The 22,678-nt window shown below is 38.4% G+C and overlaps 1 protein-coding gene across 1 annotated transcript; it reads right to left on the reverse strand.

Annotated features, from left to right (window-relative positions):
* Positions 1-359: 359 nt before the first annotated feature.
* Positions 360-22,058, reverse strand: LOC139719255 (uncharacterized). The gene is made up of 13 exons (XM_071630685.1): positions 21,896-22,058; positions 18,646-18,866; positions 16,082-16,171; positions 14,527-14,700; positions 13,637-13,779; positions 12,776-12,949; positions 11,759-11,968; positions 11,014-11,150; positions 9,229-9,333; positions 8,490-8,646; positions 4,286-4,438; positions 3,584-3,707; positions 360-542 (listed from the first exon to the last, which is right to left on the reverse strand). Exons 1-13 carry the CDS (start codon positions 22,056-22,058, stop codon positions 360-362), a joined length of 2,034 nt encoding a protein of 677 aa, XP_071486786.1.
* Between the last annotated feature and the right edge of the window lie 620 nt (positions 22,059-22,678).

A 22,678-nucleotide genomic window follows, 5' to 3' on the forward strand; every position in this document is an offset into this window, starting at 1 on the left:
CGTAATCAATAAAGCACTGGGTAAGAAGCCATTTGTGTGCTGCTTTAAAAGATTGACGAGCTTTATCAGAATTGCTTGATAAATTAGTGGTTATCATGGCTAAAGCATCAAAATCTACACATCTTTCTTTTGGCAGAGGGTTAGACACATCGTTCTCACTTGTAATACTAATAGCAATCAACGCAGTGCCCATAGTGTAAATGTGAAAAATGCCGTAGCTTTTATAAAAATCTTCTAAACTTCCTGTTCGTAGAGGGCGCTACACTTCATCTAAAGTTTGATGTGAACTGTCAACTGTACCCAAAATTCAATTTCGATGAACACTAAGAGCCAATGGGCATGGTGGAACGTAATTTCGATCAAGACGTCGACTGCTGGTCGATATCGATGACCACGGGCACCTTCTTGTGGTGCAACCACTGCACGAGAGCCTTGGGCGGCGCCCAGAGGATCTCTTCGAGCACAAAGACGATGGCCAGCTGCATCGGGATCGTAAGGAGGTCACTCGCCGGCATCGACATCACCAGCAGACACAGCTTCTCCTGGATACCAGACACAAGAAATCGAATAACAATATGCATACATACATACATACATACATACATACTGCATTATATGAATTATTATACAGTCCGACCTCTTGGTATATGTCCGGCCATGTCGGGAATTGCTCCCGTCCGGATAAACGATTTGGTCGGATATGGGAGAAACAAAGTTTATGTACGTCAGTACGAAGCTGGCAACCCAGTGGTAACTAGGTATAGGCGGAGTACACGCAACAGTGGTGTAATCTCTATGCTATAGCCTATCTAAAATTACAGTCAAATTTTGTTTACGGGAAATGAAACATTGTATTTTCAATGTAAAATTCATAAATAACATGTTGCTGCTGGGTATATCATTCATGTGATCACCTGGGCCCCGTTGCAAGAAAGTTGCAATCAATTGCAAATAATTGCTAAAAACAACCATTCTGATTGGCTCAGGGTCTGCCCTATTAAGAAGACATGCATGCAACAATGATTTTGATTGGCCAGTGACAATCAGTTGCAAGTTGCGTTTAAACGCAAAGTTTCTAGCAACGGGGCCCTGGTCATAGGTATATCAAGTGAGATTAGTAGGAGTTTTAATGAGTTTAAAATCACTTTTTTTTTTTGTCTTCACTGCGTGAGCAGGTCTGGATGATAAAGAAATTCGGATATAGAGATGGCTGGATAATAAAGGTTGGATTGTATATCAGTTGTTGCAGGATACACACACACACACACACACACACACACAAACACACACACACAAACACATACAAGCAAACATATAAACATACGCAAGTGTAAGTGTTGCAGTAAACTTGCACACAAATCAAAATTTCCATGCATGAGAGATCATAATACAGGGGAAATGGGGGAAAAACCATCCAATGTGCTGATTGCGCATACACTGAAATAGGCCTACTTTAGCACACAAGAGTGGGGAGAGATTTGAGTGTATAGAAAGTGACATACAACGTCTATTAACATAAAAACTTGTATATCCCTTTTGCAAACATCACAAAATTTTGCATGGTTGAAGAATGATGTCTTTTAACATCGTGTATGAAATCACAAGATCATACATCTCAGAGTTTAAAAAAAAAGAAAACTAGAAATGTCGCTATGGCGACTGATGCCTCCGCCATAATGCATGATTCTTCCAATAGGCGTATAGTACAATGTCTTCACAATGTGTGATCCATGACAGTTTCACATAACTGGCAAAATATTGAAATGACAGATTTGTCAGAAATGTCTTGAACTGGGTTTGATTTAATTTTCTAAGAGTGCAGGTACACATATTTGGGAAATTGAGAATTTTTACTTGAATTCTGACAGACCTTTTTATAAGTTGATGCATTGAGTAATTTCCAAGATATGAAGAAAGAGTGTAATGACGATACAAAATGGATTTTTTTTTGGGAGGGGGCATTGAAACCTGGCCTTTGACCCTTAACCTTTGACCTTTGACCTTCTGGCTGGAAATTTCCAAGAGAATCTCCATTAGGTAATGCATGTAATAAGTTTTGAAACTAATAATGCAAGCATTGCATATACTAATATATGAGGGAAATAGTAAAATTTTGAGGAGTTGACCTTGACCTTTGACCCCTGACTATTGACCCATGACCCCTAAATTCCCTAGATAATCCCTGCCAGTCAGTACATGCGTATGTACCAAGTTCCACGAAGATACATCGAACCATTTGCGAGAAAAGCGATATTGCAACATTTTCACCTAACCTTTGACCTTTTGACCTTTGACCTTATGACATGAAACTCTCTCTGGAGAATCTTTACCCAGTAGTACATGTCCACACCAAGTTTCAAGAAAATATCTTTGGGCATTGCATAGATATGGGGGAAATTGCAACATTTGTAGCATTTGACCTCGACCTTTTGACCTTCGACCTCTTGCCAATGTCACTAAAGTCACCTCAACTAATTGTCCCATCATACATCATCCTTGGACCAAGTTTGGTGACAGCTGCTTCATCCAGTTTTGAGTTATCATGTAAACAGATAAATTTTAGGATTTGACCTTGATCTTTGACCTTTGACCTCTGTCTAATTTCACTGAAAAACCAATTAAGTAATTGTCCCATCATACATCATCCTCCAAGAAAGTTTGGTGAAATTTGCTCTATCCAGTCTTGAGTTATCGCGTAAATGAATACAATTTCATGATTTGACCTTGACCTTTGACCATTGACCTTCAGCCGATTTCACCCAAAATCTAAAAAAATAATTGCCCTATCATACTTCATACTTGGACCAAGTTTGGTAAAATTCCAGTAAATATTACTCAAGTTATCGCGTAAACGAAAGCGGACGGACGGACGGACGTATGGACGTACGGACGTATGGACGTACGGACGTACGGACGTACGGACGGACGGACAACCCGAAAACATAATGCCTCCGGCACCACTTCGTGGCGGAGGCATAAAAACAAACAAACAAACTAACCCCGTGTCACTCGAGTGTACGCTCCCCTTTGTAACTTCCATCATAAAGAAGTTTCTAGATATACTATTCTGAGGAAAGGTCTGAATTACCCCTACAATATACCAGTTTGTGAAAGGAATCTAATTTTCAGGATTGCCGAAGGGACACACAAACTTTAAATATATACAGTCCAGCACATGGATTACAGCTGAAAAACGAAAGACAATTTCAGCAATATCAACTGTAACAGCAAACCGATTTACCAATGACAGAAAACAGAACGAATATACAACTCACTGATTCTCAACGGGTGCTATTCGTTATTCCGAAGGTTCGCTATTCCGAGGGTTCGTTATTCCGAAGGGTCGTTAATCCGAAACACACAAATTCCCTATACATAGAGGATCGTTAATCCGAAAATGAAAAAGGGTTCGTTAATCCGAAAATTTGTGGCGTTATTCCGAAGGTTCGTTATTCCGAAGTTTAGTTAATCCGAAAATGAAATTCAGAACAATGAACCCCGGAATAACGAATCTTCGGACTAAAGAGCCTTCGGAATAACGAACCTTCGGAATAATGAGCTGTAAACTTCTCAACAAGTATACCTTTGCGTTGGCAATGGACTTTCCGTCTTCGAGAGAAAACTGCGAGAGCCTGTTGAGAATCGCCACGACATCGGGGTCGTATTTGCCCAGCGCCGTCTCAATGTCCGATTTCAGGTCCATGAACCTGGCGAAGGAAATATTCAATGGGCTGGTGATAGAGAAAATTAGGCACTAACTGGTATATTTCATATAAAATACACCATACAAGAAATTTGCGTGGACTTGAAAATAAACCCAAATGCGCTGATGAGTTATAAGATAATTATGACGTATAAGATATAACGTAAATGATTCGTTTCATACTATTTTGATATACATACAGGCCCTACTTACATCATAATGTCAGTCGGAAAGATTTTTGTTTCGTCGTCTGGTGCTATTTGGTGTGTTTACAAATAAATGATTATCAATGATAACATCATCAATCATCATTTCGTTGATGCAATTCAAAAATTGAAATCTTTCATTCGTTCCGATGTTTTGTATTAAACTTTATGATCTCTATTGCTTAAAATTGGTAACAATATAATTATGATCTACAAACCGAATACTTTATATTTGTTTTACCTTTTTGTTGGATGGAAAGAAAAAAAAACCAACCACACACAATTGAAAAGTTATATCCTGCTGAAATGATTCATTTAAAGCTGTCTTCACTGTATTTATTTATTCCGTTGACGTAGTCAGAAAAGACGCCGTTACCATGGTGACAGCTTGATCTCACTGTCTTCGTCGATGGCCATGACCGGTCCGGCCTGGTGCGCCCTCGCCGCCTTGAGGTTGAGAACCGTCTTCTCAAAGAGCCGACTCTGAGTGATCACCTGGAACTTCTGCTTGATGACCCGCTGGCGGTCCCTGGGTCACGTGATCATCACATAGGGAAAGGGAATCGAGAGAGAGAGAGAGAGAGAGAACAGAAAGGGAAGAGGAAAGAAAAGTTGGGAAAGACTATGAACTTGAAAGGGATGAGAGAAACGAAAGAAAACAGGTGTAGTATAAAATTGAGGGCGTAACAAGAGCTAGAAAGCAGGAGAAAAATACTATCTAAGTAGGACACAAAAATCAGAGTTCAAACAGAGAGAGGGGTGGAGAAAGAATAGACAGACAGGCAGGCAGACAGATAGAGATGGAACAAGGAAGGCGAAAAGGAAGCTGATCGTACAGGCCGTTATTAGAAGACAAGCAAATAAAAACGGCTAAGCAGGATGGTAAGGAAAAAGACATCGTGTCGATAGATCAAGACTGCACAAGTTATAAATAGAAAATAATGAGAGAAGATGAGAAACAGAACGGAGGAATAGATAGATAGATAAAGAGATAGAGAGATGTATAGTTCGAAAGAAAGAAGGGAAGTAGAGAAGGGGTGGATGATTGGCAGAAGAAAAAATAATAGAAAAAGAAAGAGTCAGCACTATGTCATCGTTGCAACTGATTGACGAGTTGCCCTACATCGACGTTAATGAGCACTGAATTGATCAGTGTTTCAGTAGATACCACCGGATAAAAGAAATCATAGGCGTACGTACTCGAGCAGGATTCGAACCTACGACCTCCTGATCTCAGGATAAGTGTCATTCACGTCGATTTAGGGCAATTTGCCGATCAGTTGCAATAAAAACATCCCGACGGGAGAAATACATGAGTTTGAACTATTGTATCCGTCGCATATTGACGACACTTGGCAGGAAAAAAAAAATGGACATCGCAGAATGAGACCATCTACTACTGGGCAGACTGAACTTGACCGTATTCATAATTACATGTATATCCATCTCATTCCAGTTCAATTAAGTTGTAACAGTTTTTCTGATAAGTGTGTCGACATACTGCACGAGTGGACGTGCCCCTTTGCGTTTGATACATCTTTTTATTCCTTTTGAACATCCATGTCTTCCTCTTCTTCTTTTTACATCAGAATTACCAATAAGGTTGCAACAATGGCAAAAGTGCATTTTCTGGGTAGCAAAACAGTGTACGACATTTTATCTCAAAGTTAATGTTCCTAGGTTTTAGACTATAAAACGCTAAACTGAACCGAAATACACATGAGGCTAACGGTCTAATTAAATGCATGTCTTCGTTTGTTTATTTGTTTTTTTACTCATCACGTGACAAACGATACTCATCTTCTCTCGAACACATACGTAGTGATCCACTGCGTTCATCATACAATTTTCATTTGAGAACTATAAGCAACCACAATTTTTAACGTTTCGGTGTAATATTTTTTGCAAGATAAATTGTGTCAGTATTCAAATTTCAAATTCAAATTCAAATTTATTTCATATTTCCATTTCTCAGTGATGACATTACAAAATTATTGACAACAAAACAAGAATACAAAATATAAACAATCATGTCTTTTGATTGTAGAAGTAAAAAGAAAAAGAAAATATTCTTGACACAAATGTACAAGGTCATATTGTGTGAAAATGTCACTAGTAAGTATAAGAAATATGATGGGGCCTACATAAAAGCTTTAAAGCTTGTAAAACTGTAGGTTCCCGAGTTCACAGGCATATAATTTTACACGGAGAACGGATATGTTTGTCTTGACCAACTAGAATTACACAAGTACAAAAAATCGATGAGTAATAAGCTAATGAACCACATAGATATCGCACAAACCAGACTGCATACAAATCTCGCAGTGTTTGAATAACAAAAATGCTATATTATTAAAAGATGTATCGGTACAATGAAATAACTTGAATGACTTGGTGCTGCGGACAAGGACAAAAGACTGGGAGCATAAAAGGGTTGCTAAAAACTTGGTAGTGTGTATCCACTAAGTAATAACTGTTTTAATTTGCGTTTGAAGGTGAATAAAGATAAGGAAGAAGTGATATCTAGAGGGAGATCATTCCAATATCTGGGTCCAGTAAATATAATTGTTTTCTTTGCAAAAATAGTGCGAGTACGGGGAAGGTGATAGGCGTCACTCTGGCGAGTGGGATAACAGTGGATAGAACGATTCCTTTTGAACATGTGGATAAAAACAGATGGTAATTCATTAGTTGTTAGTTTATACATGAAAATTCCGAGATTGTAATAAAATAGGTCTTGAATTTTCAGAATTCTGTTTTGATGGAAAAAACAATTTGTATGGGCAAAATATCCGGCGTGGTTTATGATTCTTATTGCACGCTTTTGAATACGGAGAAGGGAATCTAGTAATGAGTGAATTGCATTTCCCCCACGCCAAAATGCCATAATTAAAGTGTGGAGATATTAAACAAGAATATATACTCTGCAAAATATGAACAGGAAAGAAATGTTTGAGCTTATTCAAGATTCCAATATTTCTAGACAAAATTTTACTTACAAAATTAATATGAGTTTTCCAGGATAATTCTTGGTCAATCCAAAGCCCTAAAAACTTTGTATTATTAACCTGCTTTAAACATAAATCATTTATTTTGATATCATATGGAACAACATTCAAGGAATTACTGAATACCATATAATGAGTTTTTTCTATGTTCAAAGATAATTTGTTCGCATAAATCCAGGATTGCACAGACCTGAGCTCAGTATTCATCATATTTATTAATGCATTAGGGTCTCGATGTGAAAAAAACAAGCTAGTGTCATCGGCGAAACAGATAAATGACAAAATTTGCGATGATTTTGGAAGATCGTTTATGTATAAGATAAATAAAAGTGGGCCCAAGAGGGAGCCCTGCGGGACTCCACATGAAATAGGCTTTAATTGCGAATCATGGCAATTGATATTAACAAATTGCTTTCTTTCTGTTAAACATGTTAAATAACTCTTAAACCATTCTAAGGGGGTCCCGCGGATTCCATAGTGACACAATTTATAAAACAAGATTTCGTGATCTATCGTGTCGAAAGCTTTAGAAAAATCAAGAAAAACTCCAATTGTATGTTCAAAACTATCTATAGCATGAGCTACCTTGTCTATAAAAGTAAGTAAAGCATGGGTTGTGTTGTAATGTTTTCTAAAACCAAACTGAGAATCTGACAGAATGTTATGATTTGTGAGAAATTTTAGTAATCGTGTATAAACCACCCTTTCAAGAATTTTAGAGATTGAAGTCAACAAAGAAATTGGTCGGTAATTATTCACCAAATCTTTCTGTCCCTTCTTAAAGATAGGGACAACTTTTGCGACCTTCATCTTATTGGGGACTTTGCCATTAAATAAGGATTGATTGAAAATATAGGTAAGAGGAGTAATGATTTCGCTTAAAACATTTTTTAGAAGAAAATTTGTAATTCCATCATATCCTGAACTTTTCTTATCATTCAAATTCTTAATAATATCTATAATTTCTTCTTCAGCAATAGGTTCAAAAAATATTGATTGAGAATTCCTATTACCTAAGTATCTATGGAATTCAATTGATGATTTCGGAATTTTACTGGCAAGATGTGGACCAACAGTTGCAAAATAATCATTGAAAGATTCCGCCATAATGACCGGGTCGTTAATCTGGCGGTCGTCCACTGAAATATATTTAGGAGGATCGGTATTATTTTTATGTTTGAGCGCCTCATTAATCACCTTCCACGTACTCTTCACATCAGATTTATATTTAACAAACTGTCGGGAAAAATAATTTCGCTTGGCTATACGTATTATGGATGTCAATATATTCCGATAACGAACATATCTCAATTTGTTTAAAGGTATCTAAAAAAAAAGACGTGTTGCAATGTAGATATTAGGTATTCATATCATTTTATAGACAAAAGGTTATGTAGAAATAGACAGTGTGTTATTAAAATGTGACTTTTTACTCTGAACTGAGCAATGCTTTTCGAAATACTAGTAGGGCGATATCACAATTTGACTATTACTGATACACTTGGAAGTGAATGGCAATCAACGATAGTTCTGATCATTTCTGATTGTATAGCGCCACCAAGCGTCACTAACCTGTCCAACCGCTCGAGATCCTGCTGGGCTTCGCGGGCGAGTTTCTTCTGGACTTTCTTGAAGTTCTGCTGAATGTCCTGAAGGGTTGCCTCGGCGTCCTGGTCATCTGTCACGCTCCGCTTGCTCCCCGAGGCGTTCGGCGGGGGCACACGCTTGACTGAGGGGTACATGATAATTATGATATACTCATGTATCCTTTAATCCTTAAAGGGACAGTCTACTCCATTCCCATTTGAATTAAAGATAGTACGCATGACATATACGGTGAAATCATATGAACTTAACAGTATGGATGCTTCATTATAATCGGACGTAAAGGGAGAAAGCTATTAGATTTCAAAATGCCCCATGCTTCACAAAACAGTGCTGTCGGTCGATATTATATAATATTATACAAATCAGATGATATAGTTTCATCGCTGTACTTGTAGAAATCATATGTTAAGACGAACAATTCAGCAACTACACAATCCACTCCCCCACAACTCAGCTATCATAATTCTGATATAATTTGGTGCGAAAGATACGTTCTAAAATCCTTTTGATTTAAGCAATGAAAAAAAAAGGACATTGAATGAAGCACTGTAAAATATAATCACAAAGAGACCCGTTGGACGACACCGCGAACATCTCAACCTTATCTTCATTCAATGAAATTGTTTTCTAGATTTTTTTTTTTTTTTACATGAGTCCCACTGGATATGGGCCGCCATTTTGCCTCATCTAAATTTTCTAATACCTTTCTCCTCATTGGCCACCCCGACAGTCATCCAGTACGGCTGCTTCTGTTTGTTGTCGCTGTGGACTTGGTGCCATTTCATCACGGCGTAAACAGGGTGTGATGCTGAGATTGCAGTAGAAGAGACGAAAAGAAAGTGGAAGATAGATTCGCGTAGTTCAAGTTTTTATACAACGCATGTATAGCTCCTTGCCATTTGATTGGATGAATGCTGGTCACATGACATTCAGAAGAATCAGATATGTGCTTCATTTTCATTTTTATTCTGACGACAATGATGATTATGTTCTAAGAGGTTAGAGGTTTAGGGTTGGGGGTCGGGTGGAAATCCAGGAATCTCATACATGTATGTTGACGTATTTTTTCAGTTTTTGAAATTAATGTATGAATATATTTATAAATGAAGTCAAGGGTTGGATGATTATATTGGAATTGTATAGTGTTTTTTATGTTTTGAAGTTTGATAAGGATTATGGAGTTAAGGGGTGGGGGATCAGGGGTTGAGTGATAATTTTTTAATGATTGTTAAATGTTTCTTGGGGCAACATGTGTGGGTTCACATGCCTACGGGCAATAGTAAATGTATTTACTTTTGTGTGCCCTGACCCTCATGTAGTCTCTATTCATTTCATTTTCACATTGTGTAACGTGTACAGTACAGTGTATACTTTGTAATGTTAATTCTGGTTTTTGTTTCATGTTTGTGATGTTAATGATATGTATCCTATATCCTTTACCTGGTCGAATAAATAATAATAATAATAATAATAATAATAATAATAATAATAATAATAATAATAATAATAATAATAATAATAAATCAAGCGAGCCAGCCTTGCAATAGATCCTAGGACACACTGAACTTGTGAATCGTAAAGCATTGATACATACGCGCACCCGTTTGCGCTGCCAGTAAGACCTAGAGCCAGATCTAGATCTAAGCCTAACTGTTAGTCCTCCTCCTATAGACAGACTTAACGTTAGATCTGTTTTGGTCTAGTGCATACATACTAATAAAGATATGGTAAGTTATGGTCATGATGAAAGGGTGATGATGAGAAGAAATATGTGATCATGAAGATGAAGGTGATGGTGATAAAATGAAACGGCAGGAACAGAAACATTGTGTATATCTACTGTTTACTGTAGTTTTATCTGTTTTAAATTAGATAATTACTATTTACTGTAGATTTATCTGTCCACACTGTAAAAACATTGGTGTTAGATTTAACACCATGGGTGTTAAATCTAACACCGACTTCAATAGAGACTGACTTCAATAGAGGACCACACCCACAGGTGTTGAAAATGTATTGTGACGGTGTTAAAAAGTGTTCGCCTAGCACTTCGTGGTGTTAATTTGACACTGTGGCTGGTGATATTTTTGACACTGCGCTAGAGTTAATTTGATAATGACACCGCATGGTGTTGATTTGATATTGGTGGTGTTAATTTCAAAAGTATAACACCCGTCCAGCTTCAATAGGGGACCACACCAACTGGTCTTACTGTGGTGTAAATGTGTTTACACATTTTTTTTTCAAAAATCAAGTACTTTATCTTAAAATTCTTTATCGTTTTGATGAAGTTCAAAACTAACAAGGAGTGCGGTAACTAAGAAACTATTCAAAAAAAAAAAAAAATTGAAATGACACTCGGAGGTGTTAATCTAACACCATGAATGAGCACCGGAAATTTAACACCAGCTCGGTGTTTCATATCTAACACCGGACTTTTTGCAGTGCAGTGTTCATCAACAGTTACTCGTCTCCACGAGTCTCTTACCCGATAGCAAGTTAGGGAGGACGCTGTTTCGCTTCTGCGGACTAGGCGAGGATGCGGTTAGTAGATCCTCCCAGGTTTCCACGCGGTTATCTCGCTCCAGCCTGAAGCCCTTCCTCGCGTTACCATGGTAACCAAATCTGTAGGAAGCAATGCAGACACAGCTCTGCCATTGGTTGGGATAACACTTCTACCAAATCTGTTGCATGTTGAAAAAACGCAGGGTACAAACCTTTATCGTATTACCAAAGCGATAAAAATCTTTGTGCTCTGCAAACATCATTGCGCGCACTTCTTACAATGGCGGCGCTTTTTTCGCTTCATATCTAAGAAGAGAAATTTCGTGAAGATCTAAATTATAGACAAATAGCCAAAGAGATATTTGTGAGACAACGATATAATCACGACATTAGTATCTGCATATGCGATTGCTATCAATGTCATTGTTTTGTGAAAACATGTAAACCAATGAATTCTTATATTTTCTTGTTCTGTATTATTTTGCGTCCGATTTCAATGGCACTATTCCAATTGTTTGTTTGATCGTTAAAGAGTGTTACAGTAGAGATAGACACAGATTTGAGTTTACTACAAGCTAACCAATTCAATGTAATCTGCTAGCAAAAAAGAAAAAATGCTTTTACTTTCGGCATTGTTTTGGTTCCGAAGATATCGGGTGTGAAAAAATCATAAATCGGCCGAAGGGACTGACGGGAGAAAAATAAGAATGGCATATGGGCCAGCTCACTTTTTCCACGGCGCCGGTGACGGTGATTGCACATCGCCCGGGGGTTTCCCCTGCATGCTCATGCTCGATTTGTTGGCAGGAAGGACCGGCTTAGACGGTTTCAGCGAGCCCACCATGGGTTGGTCTCCAGAAGTCACTGTGTCTGCCGACGAACCCACCCGGGCCGTGGTGTCCAAGGCGGTGAGCGGTGTCTTGGTCGGCTTGCTCTGGCTGTGGAATTGTCAGGAGTGCACGCGATTTAGATTTGTAAGATTTGAGCATTTGACCTTTCTTACGCACAAAACTGATTAATATTATTTTGTTCCTTATTTGCTTGGAATATTCTCTCTCAATTCCGTGGATTGAAAGTTAATCTAATAGATTGTTGTCAGGGACCAATCCAAAATTGGATTGAAAGTTTGAATTGAATGAGATTGAATTCTAACTCCACGAGATTGAAAAGTTTAATCCAACGTTTGGATTGGTCCCTGACTACAATCCATTTCAATTTAAGGAATTTAGAGTGTTCGATTTGAACAAAAAACCTGTTTGTGGTATTTTTCGCCTATATGGGTGATACTGCCAAAATATTATCATAATTATACTGAAGAGTTAGAAGGGGTATTATTATAATAGGAAGGTTATCGCCATGCGATATCATCATCATTAACATCATGCAATTTGTTAATGTGGGCTTCGTATTCCAGTATTTTGAGCGTTTTGCATGTTTTTCTTCCCTATCTCCTCATTTTAGTAAAACATTTCTATTTCATCTATTTATTCTCCTTCACCTCCTTTCTCCTCCATTTATCTCTCCGTGAGAAGAAAACTTAAGCCTTGGAAAAATGAACAGTCAGGGCTCTTTAGTTTGTCGTGTTGTTGTTGTTCTTGTCGTCGCTGTAGAGATTCTTCTTTTTCACATTAATGAAAACGATCAGTGCATGATACAGAATTGGACACAAACAGACAATTAAATCAATAATATTAAGACAAAATGATCATTCATCGTGCAAAAAAAAAAAAAAAAATGACCCCAACCTGATTACTGGTTTCTCCCAGATGACGTCACGGTAGAGATGTTTCACCTGTTCGTGTGACATCGGAACACGTGACCTTAGGTCACGACTCTTGATGTTGTGAAGGGCATTCAAGAGTTTCATCACGCACTGAGCCTTTCCCAACCATAGGTGGCGCTTTCTATTGTGAGCTCTCCTGTGGATGTGCAAGAACGAAGATCAGTGTTTAAGTTGGTTTCAGTGTGACTCAAAACCCACAAAGGTAGGCCGAAATGAATTTCCCATTTTTCTACTTAGTTTTAACATCTAAGCTAAAAAAAAAAAGGCTCCAGAAAAACTGTCAATGTCTCAATTTCGGTATTGTTTTATGCTGCCGAAATTTTGCTGCAAAATCTGATAATAGCAATCAATATATTATGAACAATCTTTATGTCACTCTGTTAAGTAGTCATAAAATATGCACACACGCACATTCACACACACACACACACACACACACACACAAAACCCCAAACAACTATACTGGTTTGATGTCAATCCCTCATATGAAATCTTATTAGAATGAAATCATTTTAATGTCAATATAATATCTTAACTATGGCAGATTTGCAATGATTCTGGTAAACAGGTCAGTAAAGATATTTGATTTCATATTTTGTCTTTCTCTCCCATATTGTGCATTTAATGTCATGTCCTCTTTGTTTTCATATCATGTCTGGTGTTTCTATGTTCTATGTATGTGCTCTATTGTCCTGCTCGTTCAAGCAACATCCATACGCAGCAAGTGCGTTTTCCCTGACAGCCTTTCGGTATCTTTCTGTACTTTTCGGCATCTTTCGGTACCTTTCGGCATCTATCGGTACCTTTCGGTATTTTTCGCTACCTTTCGGCATCCTCGATGTCTTCTATCTTTGGCCCCGGAGTGGACGAAGGGCTGTTCATCGGAGACCACGCCCCAAGAGCCGGCGGGTTCAGGGTCAGGGAAGGGTGCCTCCGGCCCATCTCACTCTGACGCTTCTTCATGTCCTGTATAGCACCACCAGAACAGATGAATCAGCGTCTTTACCATGGAAATGACTTATTGTATGAGCAGAGAATAACAACGAGTTCGGTTCAGTGTAAATGTCTTGATATGTGACAGATAGCTTTGCTTTGTGGATGATATTCCAAGTTTGTAAAGAAATTGAATCCTGAGATTCGTTAAAAATAGATGTCTTTGACTAAAAAAAGAAAGAAAGAAAGAAAGAAAGAAAGAAAGAAAGAAAATAAACATATTCGTATATAACCGTTTTAGTTAAAGCGCTCTCATGAAACACGAAATGAATGAGGAAGAAAGTACGAAAACGAATCAAACGACAGAAGAAAATAGCTTTGCGCCTTATCTTACACTACAATTAACCAGTAAAGCCCCATATCATTGAGTCTGGATCATTGATCTCGATAGGAAGTGTCTGGATATCTCATAAGCCAATCACTTTGAAGCCACCTCGCAGCCATCTTGCTGCGCACATCGATCATACGTTTGTGTACGGAGCTCACGACATCACGTGATCATGGTGACAGTCTCTGCTGACAGAGGCGTGCAAATCTGTGCCTGGTAAGATGGCGGCTTCATTTGATTGAATAGCGTGAATGGGCCGATAAAATATCCAAATACCTCCAATAAATCAGTGGTCTGGACGCTTCGTCTTGAAACACCGCACGAAACTAATCGGATGAAAGAAAGATTGATCAATTCCTACGACAGTTGTCAGCCTACGACTAACCACTTACCTTGATCCTCTTCATGCACTTCTCGAAGGTCTGCCCTCCCCGCTCGGCCCGGAGAATCGTTTCGGACTCTGAGAGTCGCTGCTGTATGTAGGCATAACCAGCCGTAGCGTAGGCGCGTTCCCGAAGTTTCTCGTCTATTTCGGCGTCTTTAACCCGCTCTTTCGTCAGCGGCGCCTGTCACGGCAGAAAATTACAGCAGTCTCTTTAATAATTTTTCTCTTAATTTAGCTCCAACAGCTGGGACAATGAGTAGTGAATTAGAGATTCAAAGTTCTGTGGTAGTGGTGCTCAGATAACAATAGGTGTAGGTAATAATGTGACCACGCATCACAAAACCAACAAAAGTCACATCTCTTGATTTTACATGAGGCCTAAAAAATGGTGAAACGGGTATAGCAAAGTCATTCTCGACTTTTTCATGTCCTCTGAAAGAGCTATTCTTATTCTACATTATCCCTGAGTTTAACTGGGATCATAAAAAGAATGAGAAAGGACGTTTTCAGCGGTTTTTCTACAACTTTTTTTTTGGGGGTAGATTAATGTGTTCAGGTATGTCTTAGAGGCATTTTTTCGCTTCTTAAAAAGCCTTTACGCATTCTTCCCTTTCAACTCTAAATAAATAATTTTGCAAGGATAAAGCTACTACTTTTAAAGTTAATATTAGTCACCATGGTAACGGAAAGAATGTGCTTATAGAGCATGAGGAATCTCAGCTTAATTGCATGGATAATCCCTTCACTGTTGTTGCTGCGGAGATTTACAGCCTATTTTTTTTTGTCCCATTCATTGCACAGCTAGCACGGCTTGGTAAGATTAAGCGCTTGAATAGACCCTATATCTTAGAGCCTCTTTTCTCAGTAAACAATCTTCCAGATTACGTGTTTCCTTTCTTATGTTTAGATAGGTCACTTTAGGCGAGTTCATTTGAATTGAGTCATTGCGAGTTAGATATGATTTTAAAGCTTAGAGTCTGGTCTCTCAGAATCTGCCCCTAACAAAAAAACCTATGTCTGGCGACTTTCTGTTGGTTTTGTGATGCAGGGTCACAAATAATGATAGCAATGCTCTCGTTTCTGTTGTCACATCCGGGACCAATAATTGCAGTGAAATTATTAACCACAATGATAGCAAAGAGCAAAATAGAGGAAGGAAGAATCCGGAAGATAAGGAGAAAGAATAAGAACAGAAGGAAGAAAGAAACTTGAGATATCATGAAGGAAACTCCAACAATCTAAAAAGTTGCTGCTGCCATCATACCAATTATGCATGGCAAATCTATCAAAAGCAAAATAATGGTACTTATGTGAAACTGAGACAAGAGTATGATAATGACGGTATTTTCAGCACATTCCCCCGATGGTTTTTTGACACGTTATGGCGATGCTGCCTCGACCTGACTTCTCACCTCCACAAAGTAATGTTGCAGACAACTAACAAAAATCTGGGTTGTGACTTATTGAGACTTTTCATATTGATCTTTTCGAATGTTACGCTGTGGTTTTCCCACAGACAGACGAAGTATATGCCAGTGTTGTTGCATTCGGAATCGACTTACCTCGGCGATGGTTTTGGCAGGCTCAACTTTCAACGGGGAGAGCTTGGGGTCTCGACGGCCAAATCGTGACGTCAGAGATTGCATGGGAAGCTGTGGTCAAGCAGTGAATATTGTCCAGAGTCAATCATGAACATGACCAGATGAACACTGAAGAATTGCGTTGAGAATTTGACCCATACCAGCAAAGATAGAACATCGAACGGAAAGATCTATATCTTCATCTACTTGTGCAATATCAGAAAATGTATAGTAGTGTTCTACTGATTAGTAGACACTTTGCTTGTTCGTTAAGAGTAAAAGTCGCTTGTAACGTAAGCCTCAACAATTCTTGTTAGGGCCGCTTCCAATGCACGCTATATGATGCATGGTTCTCCTGCTTTCATTTACTAGTATGTTACCCCAACCTGCAGAATGTATGTAAATGTAACCAGGATAAGAAATTGTTTAAAGGAGTAGTATAAATCTTGTTAAGATGGGGATTCTGGCTGTAAACCTTCCATAAGATAATTAAGATTCCTCTTATATGAAACGTCAAAGAGCATACAACTCCAAGAGGAACTCAAAATTTCCCTGACAAAAATCAGCTTTGAAATGGCTGAGATAATCAGAAACCTTGTGTCCCAATGAGAGTGGGTCCCACCTTTTATTAGGACCACTTTGTTTTACTTTGTTTTTTTATGTCTCAGCCATTTCACAAAAGGTCTTCATCAAATAAACCCCGAACTCCTCCGAGAACAGTACTGTGCACTTCTCAATACTTCATATAAGTGGCCTCCGATCATCTCACAAAAGTTAAAACCCAATCCCCACCTCAATTAAAACCACACCATTCCTTTAAAGGTCCTGTTTACCTTTGGAAACAGTGATTTAAAAAAATGTTCAAGATATCACATTTGATGCATATGTGTAGGTCTGTTGTATCACAAAACATCCTACCCTATAAAATGTTTGCAATAAAGCCTGAAATATAAGGAGATATCAGTATTTTTCTCATTGAACCACAACTGTAGACATTTCATTTTGGCAACATTTATATTAAAATTATTGTTCACATTTTGTGTATTTAACAATACTTAACATCGATTATATGGATTCAAATTTTTACAGTGATTGTTTCTATCCGAAGCTCATTTTGGAACTATTTTAAAGCACTAATGCTGGGTTTTTGTTTCATCTGCCAATGGTATATCATGCCTTTAACAGCCTTCGATCCCATTTAATGTTTTCACATCATGGTATATTGGCATTCTTCTTACTTTAACGCTTTACTTCACCCGGAGAAAAAGATACGAGAATATCAGCAAAGTAAGCCAACCTGAAAACCAAAGCACCGTACTTTACAGAGATGATGTGAAACTTAAAGCCCGATCACACAGCGCTTTACGGCTTAATCACGGCCAAAACACGTCAAAAAGTGTTTCTCCCGTGAAGCAGACGATGTTGTTCGCGTTGATGTCGAGTTTAAGACGAGTTACGGTCGATTTATAGACGCGGCAGGACGCGGGAAAAAATCTGAACGGCGTCGGAAGCGGTAAAAAGTTTTGAACTGCTCAAAATTTTATTCCGCGGACAACCACTGGCGGCACACGTGGTAAAGACGTGCAATACACGTGAAACACACGTGATAATCCGTGTTCTGGCAGTGATTAAAACTTGGGGAGACGCGGTAAAGACGCGAAAGTTTAGCGGTCTGTCACGGGCAGAGCACGGTCATCTGACGCGTGTTACGCGTTGGTATCACGGGAAATAGCGTGTCTTTAGCGGCTTATCGCTGACAAATGGATTCTTTCCGCGTACACACACGTGGCTAGACGTGGTTAGCCGTGCTTAGGCAGTGTTTCAGCAGTGGAACAGCCGCCAACGGCTATACCCCGTACAAAGCACGGCCAAACCAAAATTGACCAAAAAATTACCACTTACGACCACGTCCACCAGATTTTCATAACTTTTTGTACGTGATTTGGACGTGGAGTGCTGTGTGACCGGGGCTTTAGTATGAAGCTTTTTTTTTTCTTTTTATTTCGGAGTGGAGGGAACCTTTAATACATTTCACGCTGCTGTTCACTTTGACTATAGCATGCTAGGATTTCAATCAAAGGTGTCCTCAGTTAGTATCATTCAGTATGAACAAAGACGTCTTTATCATAATATGATGTGCGTGTTTTTTTTTTTTCGTTTCCGAACAATGTTTGTTGCCTTGGGCGAAGGACAAAGGATAAAAAATAACCAACAACTAAACAAGAAGGGGTGCTCAAGCATGTCAAGAGAGCATGTAGACCTATACTTGAAAAGAGTGACGATGAATCGTAACTGACCTGTGATTCTCTTACAGTGAGAAAGATTTCCCATGTCCTCTGTAAAGTACCTTTACACAAAGGCCAAGTAAAACCTTAAAAAATCCAAGACTCGACGAGGTCGTGACGGTTAAGTTCAGCTAGTTTCGATATAGGATTTCAAACAGGGGACCTCAGTATTGTGTGTTCGGCAAACGACGTGCCACCTGAGCCAACAAGCCGCCTCAAAATCGAAGTCAAATCCGTAGAAGCCTGGCTCCATGAACTAACCTTCTTCGGCAAACAGTCGGAGAGGGAGTCGAGAAGCAGCCGCTGACTGTTAAGCTCCACGTCGCCGATCGGATGGTAAGGCTTGTGGCAAGGCGTGTAAAAGCCGCAGGTGAGGTGGTGGTGACGCCGCTGGTTGTTCTCCCGCCACACCCCTCGGCCGCGTTCCTCGATACGCATAGTGTCGGTTCGGCAGCGAATTCGCTCGGCACGGTAAGATGGTACTGTGAAGGAAAATAATAGGATACCGAAAGAGGTTGGTGTACAATGCCCAGGGAACACCAAAACGTATTTGTTCATTTCGATGCAAGTTTATTTTTGAGATTTTTTGAGTGCATGCATTTCCCATACGTTTATACGCTGCAATGCATGTTTGGTTCGAAACGAGCGAGCGCTTTTATTTCAATGAACCTTTACTGCAAGTTAGGCGTCCAATAATTTGTCAGTTAATCTCGACGCCTTCTCAATAGAAACGTTACCATCATTTATCGATTCTTCTTCGTATAGTGTTTGTGTGTGTGTGTGTGTGTGTGTGTGTGTGCTTAGATATGCGTTTGTATCAGTAAGTGTACATTGATAAGAAAATATAGAGAATTTCAATTAATGATGTTACATGGCGTAGTTTACACTAAGGAGCGTTTAATGAAGTTTGGTTTTGTAACAGACAGCCTTTGTTCCTTCTGCCAACATGAGCCTGAAACTTATCTGCACTTATTTTTACACTGTGTTAAAGTGAAACCGTTATGGGAATTCATAATTAATTATTTTGATATAAATGAGTTAAGGAATATGGATTGGAGAGATATATTTGGGGGAATCTCTGGTTATTCAAATAGATCAAAATGTGTAAATACTTTGATTATCTTAATAAAATACATCATTTTTAAATCTAGAACGGGAAATAAGTTACCCACTGGAGAAAAGATGCAAAAGATTATTGTTGAATTAATAAATGAGGAAAAAATCATTGCGACCAAGGCTGGGAAGCTACATGTACATTTACAAAAATGGGAGTATTTTGAGACTTCGTTGAATAAACCAGTCTGAAGCTACGTGCAACGTCTGTGACTTTTATGAAAATAGTAATGTTTCCATAGTATTCCACTCTTTCTTTTCTTCATTTTTTTCCTTTCCTTCATTCCTCCTCCTCCTCTTCTTCTTCTTCTTTTTTTTTCTCTTGTGTTGTTTTGTATTTTCTCCCCCTCCTTTCCCATGCGTTCCTGTCAGCCTGTTGGCGGGCTGATTATATAACTATATTTACTATATTGTGATGTGTAGGCAAGAGCAGTTAACCAAATTAGGTGCATGTGCATGTGTGTGTGTGTGTGTATGGGTGTGTTTGTGTGTGTTTGTGTGTTGCATGTGTACAGATAGGGATGGGGGAGGAAACAGGAAGGGAGGGAACTGGTGGGGGTGGTCATAGGGACTCAGTAAGGGATATGAGTTAGTAGGTGGGCGGGTATTGGTTGATAAATAATATGGTTCCATTATTTATTACTGTATAATTTTGCTGCATAATTCATTTGGATGATTATTAAGATTAATGCTAGAAGAATTGAATTATCACTGTTAAATTTAAGCAATTTTTTGAGAGCATAGGGGAAGTGACTGTATGTAAATTGATAATTGTTCATGAAAATGTAATTTTTGTTATGTCATTATGTACAGCAATAGCAAATTTGCTATTATGATCACAAATGTATATTTTCGTCATTTCAATTGTAGCAAATGAAAATTGTTATTTTTTTCTATTACTTTGAATGGAACAGAATAAACATCGTTGAAAAAAAAAAAGTTTGAAGTGAGGTATACCTGGAGTATGCCTATAGAGGGGGAAGTGTTGATGAGGTGATTCGGGTGAGCGATGGAGGGGTAATGTTTTATAGGTATGGATTATGTGCAGACATTGATCATGTACATTTGTAAAGCTTTGGTATGCGCGTGTGTACATAGGTATGTAGACTTTTTGTTGACCCCTTAACAATAATTGATTTCATTGTCTAATAATTACTGCTGTGACGAGCATATGAACGCAGTTAATGGGTATATTTTGTATTGTGTATTGTTCCAACACTTTGGTTTTGCTGACCCATTATCAAAAAAAAATATTGATTCTATAATTATTGCGGGATGATTATATTTCTGAAGCAGTTACTGTGTATCATTTGTGTATAGTAGAATAATCAGATATTGACACAATGACAGTCCTGAGAATTATTTTGTAATATTTTGCAATATGTTTGAAATGTCACGCAGCTAGCAACAACAACTGAATGTTGAATTGTAATCAAAGATGGATGATTGAATGGAAATAAACAAAAAGATAATCCACAGAGATTTTATATAATCTCTTTGGTATATTCCTAGTCAATTTCGATGTCACTTTTATAGGTTGCCTCGATGCTCGTCAGATGTGAAAACACGAAGAGGAAAAAAATTATGATTAGATCATAATTTTTAAAAGTATAGGTGAGAATATAATGGGGGCCTAGCACGAACGATCGGCGTTCTCTAAAACGCACGGGACGAGCATCGATATCACTCGGGAACCAATTCGAAGCATGTATTTCCGGATGTACAGGTCGTTTCTCCGGCTTTCACAGCCAGGCGTCTACAGGAAACTGCTGAATTTTCTCGTTAAATCAGATTAAGAGTCAACTCAAACAAAAGGCATGGTAAAAGTTTCATGAAAATCAGACAAATAGTGGCAAACTTTATGAAATATAAAAAAAAAAATCGAGATTTAATAGCGCCTTTACGAAATAAAGATTAGGTATGGCATGGTAAATAGCACATACCCCAATTATAGCACTCCCATTAGATTATGGAGCTATTGCTAACGTTTCATCTGTCAACAATAATCATCATCTATAATCCCATCATCTTTACAAAACTATTTTCGTTTTGACAAGCTCTAATCAACTTTGATATGACAGGTACGTCGAAACATGATGTTTGACGATTTTATAAAAATCCGAGGAAGCTAATATCGAAGTTTTTGATTTGTTGACAGAAATGGCTACTTTGATTCTTACATCTCCCATAATGATATAAGTCACTCTGGACAATATAACATCAAGAAGTTACTCTGGCCAATATAACATCAAGAAGTTTGTAAATTGATAGCATTTTGCACTTCCAAAGAAAGCAAGTTCCGATTGAATTATGCTGCTAAAGCCAGTGAAAGTTAAAGTAGGACATGAATGAAAATAAAAAGATAAAAGGAGAGAAAAAATAAAGTGAAGAAGAGTACCTTTCGGCGTTTTAAAGTGTTCTCGAACAAACTTAGTCATCTCCATGCTTTGCGTGTTGTGGTAATCTTCCTCCGACATCATGACAGTGTAGCCGCCGTGAGCATTGGCCTGGGAAGCAGGGAGCGGCCCGGTCCCGTGGGCAGCGGCAGTAACAGGGGCCATTTTCTTTTCTTTTCCCTTCTTCTATTCCTTTATCTTTTCCAGTCTGTGTTTAGGATAATAACAAATAATATCACAGACTGGTATAGATGGAAGTTAGATGTCTCATTCGCTTTCGATCTCACTTGATATTCTATACCCTCACTCTAACATCAATATATTCGATTTCGTGAGTTATTATGCAGACTAGGTTTATTCTTGATTGTTTGCATGGTTTTATGTAATGATTTATATATACAGATGTATAAATATTGTTTACAAAAATGGGTAGAAATAGAAACCAGAGTCGACAAGTAAAGACGTAGTGTTAAGTGCACTAACACTCACGCGTGAATATCAGATTCAACACTGCAAAATGCCATCACACTATGAGGCCAGGTTTCAGACGATCTTTACGGAATGATAACCGTGTTAAATCCCGCCATTTATTCACTCAACTGAGTAATATCAAGGTACAGAATATGTAGTGCCATCCGTAACAATGCACATTCCTAATTTTGTTTGATGGCAAAATTCAATGGTAGATAATATTATTGTAAAACTTATTTGACACGTTTGAGGTGTTTTTGTGAATGTGAATTGAGTAGGACTCGATGCACTACTGACTACGGACGTATGGAATG

The sequence above is a fragment of the Diadema antillarum genome, unplaced genomic scaffold (assembly GCF_040938485.1).
Source record: "Diadema antillarum isolate AM-2024a unplaced genomic scaffold, OU_Dant_1.0 scf00000009, whole genome shotgun sequence".
Lineage (NCBI taxonomy): Eukaryota > Metazoa > Echinodermata > Echinoidea > Diadematoida > Diadematidae > Diadema > Diadema antillarum.

Excerpts from the sequence above, each read along its gene's own strand:
- LOC139719255 (XM_071630685.1), bottom strand. The coding sequence starts at position 22,058 with ATGGCCCCTGTTACTGCCGCTGCCCACGGGACCGGGCCGCTCCCTGCT. Across the intron at positions 16,172-18,645 it reads CCGACTGTTTGCCGAAGAAG|CTTCCCATGCAATCTCTGAC; the intron begins GTTAGTTCATGG and ends GCTTGACCACAG. Across the intron at positions 4,439-8,489 it reads GATCTCGAGCGGTTGGACAG|GGACCGCCAGCGGGTCATCA; the intron begins GTTAGTGACGCT and ends CACGTGACCCAG.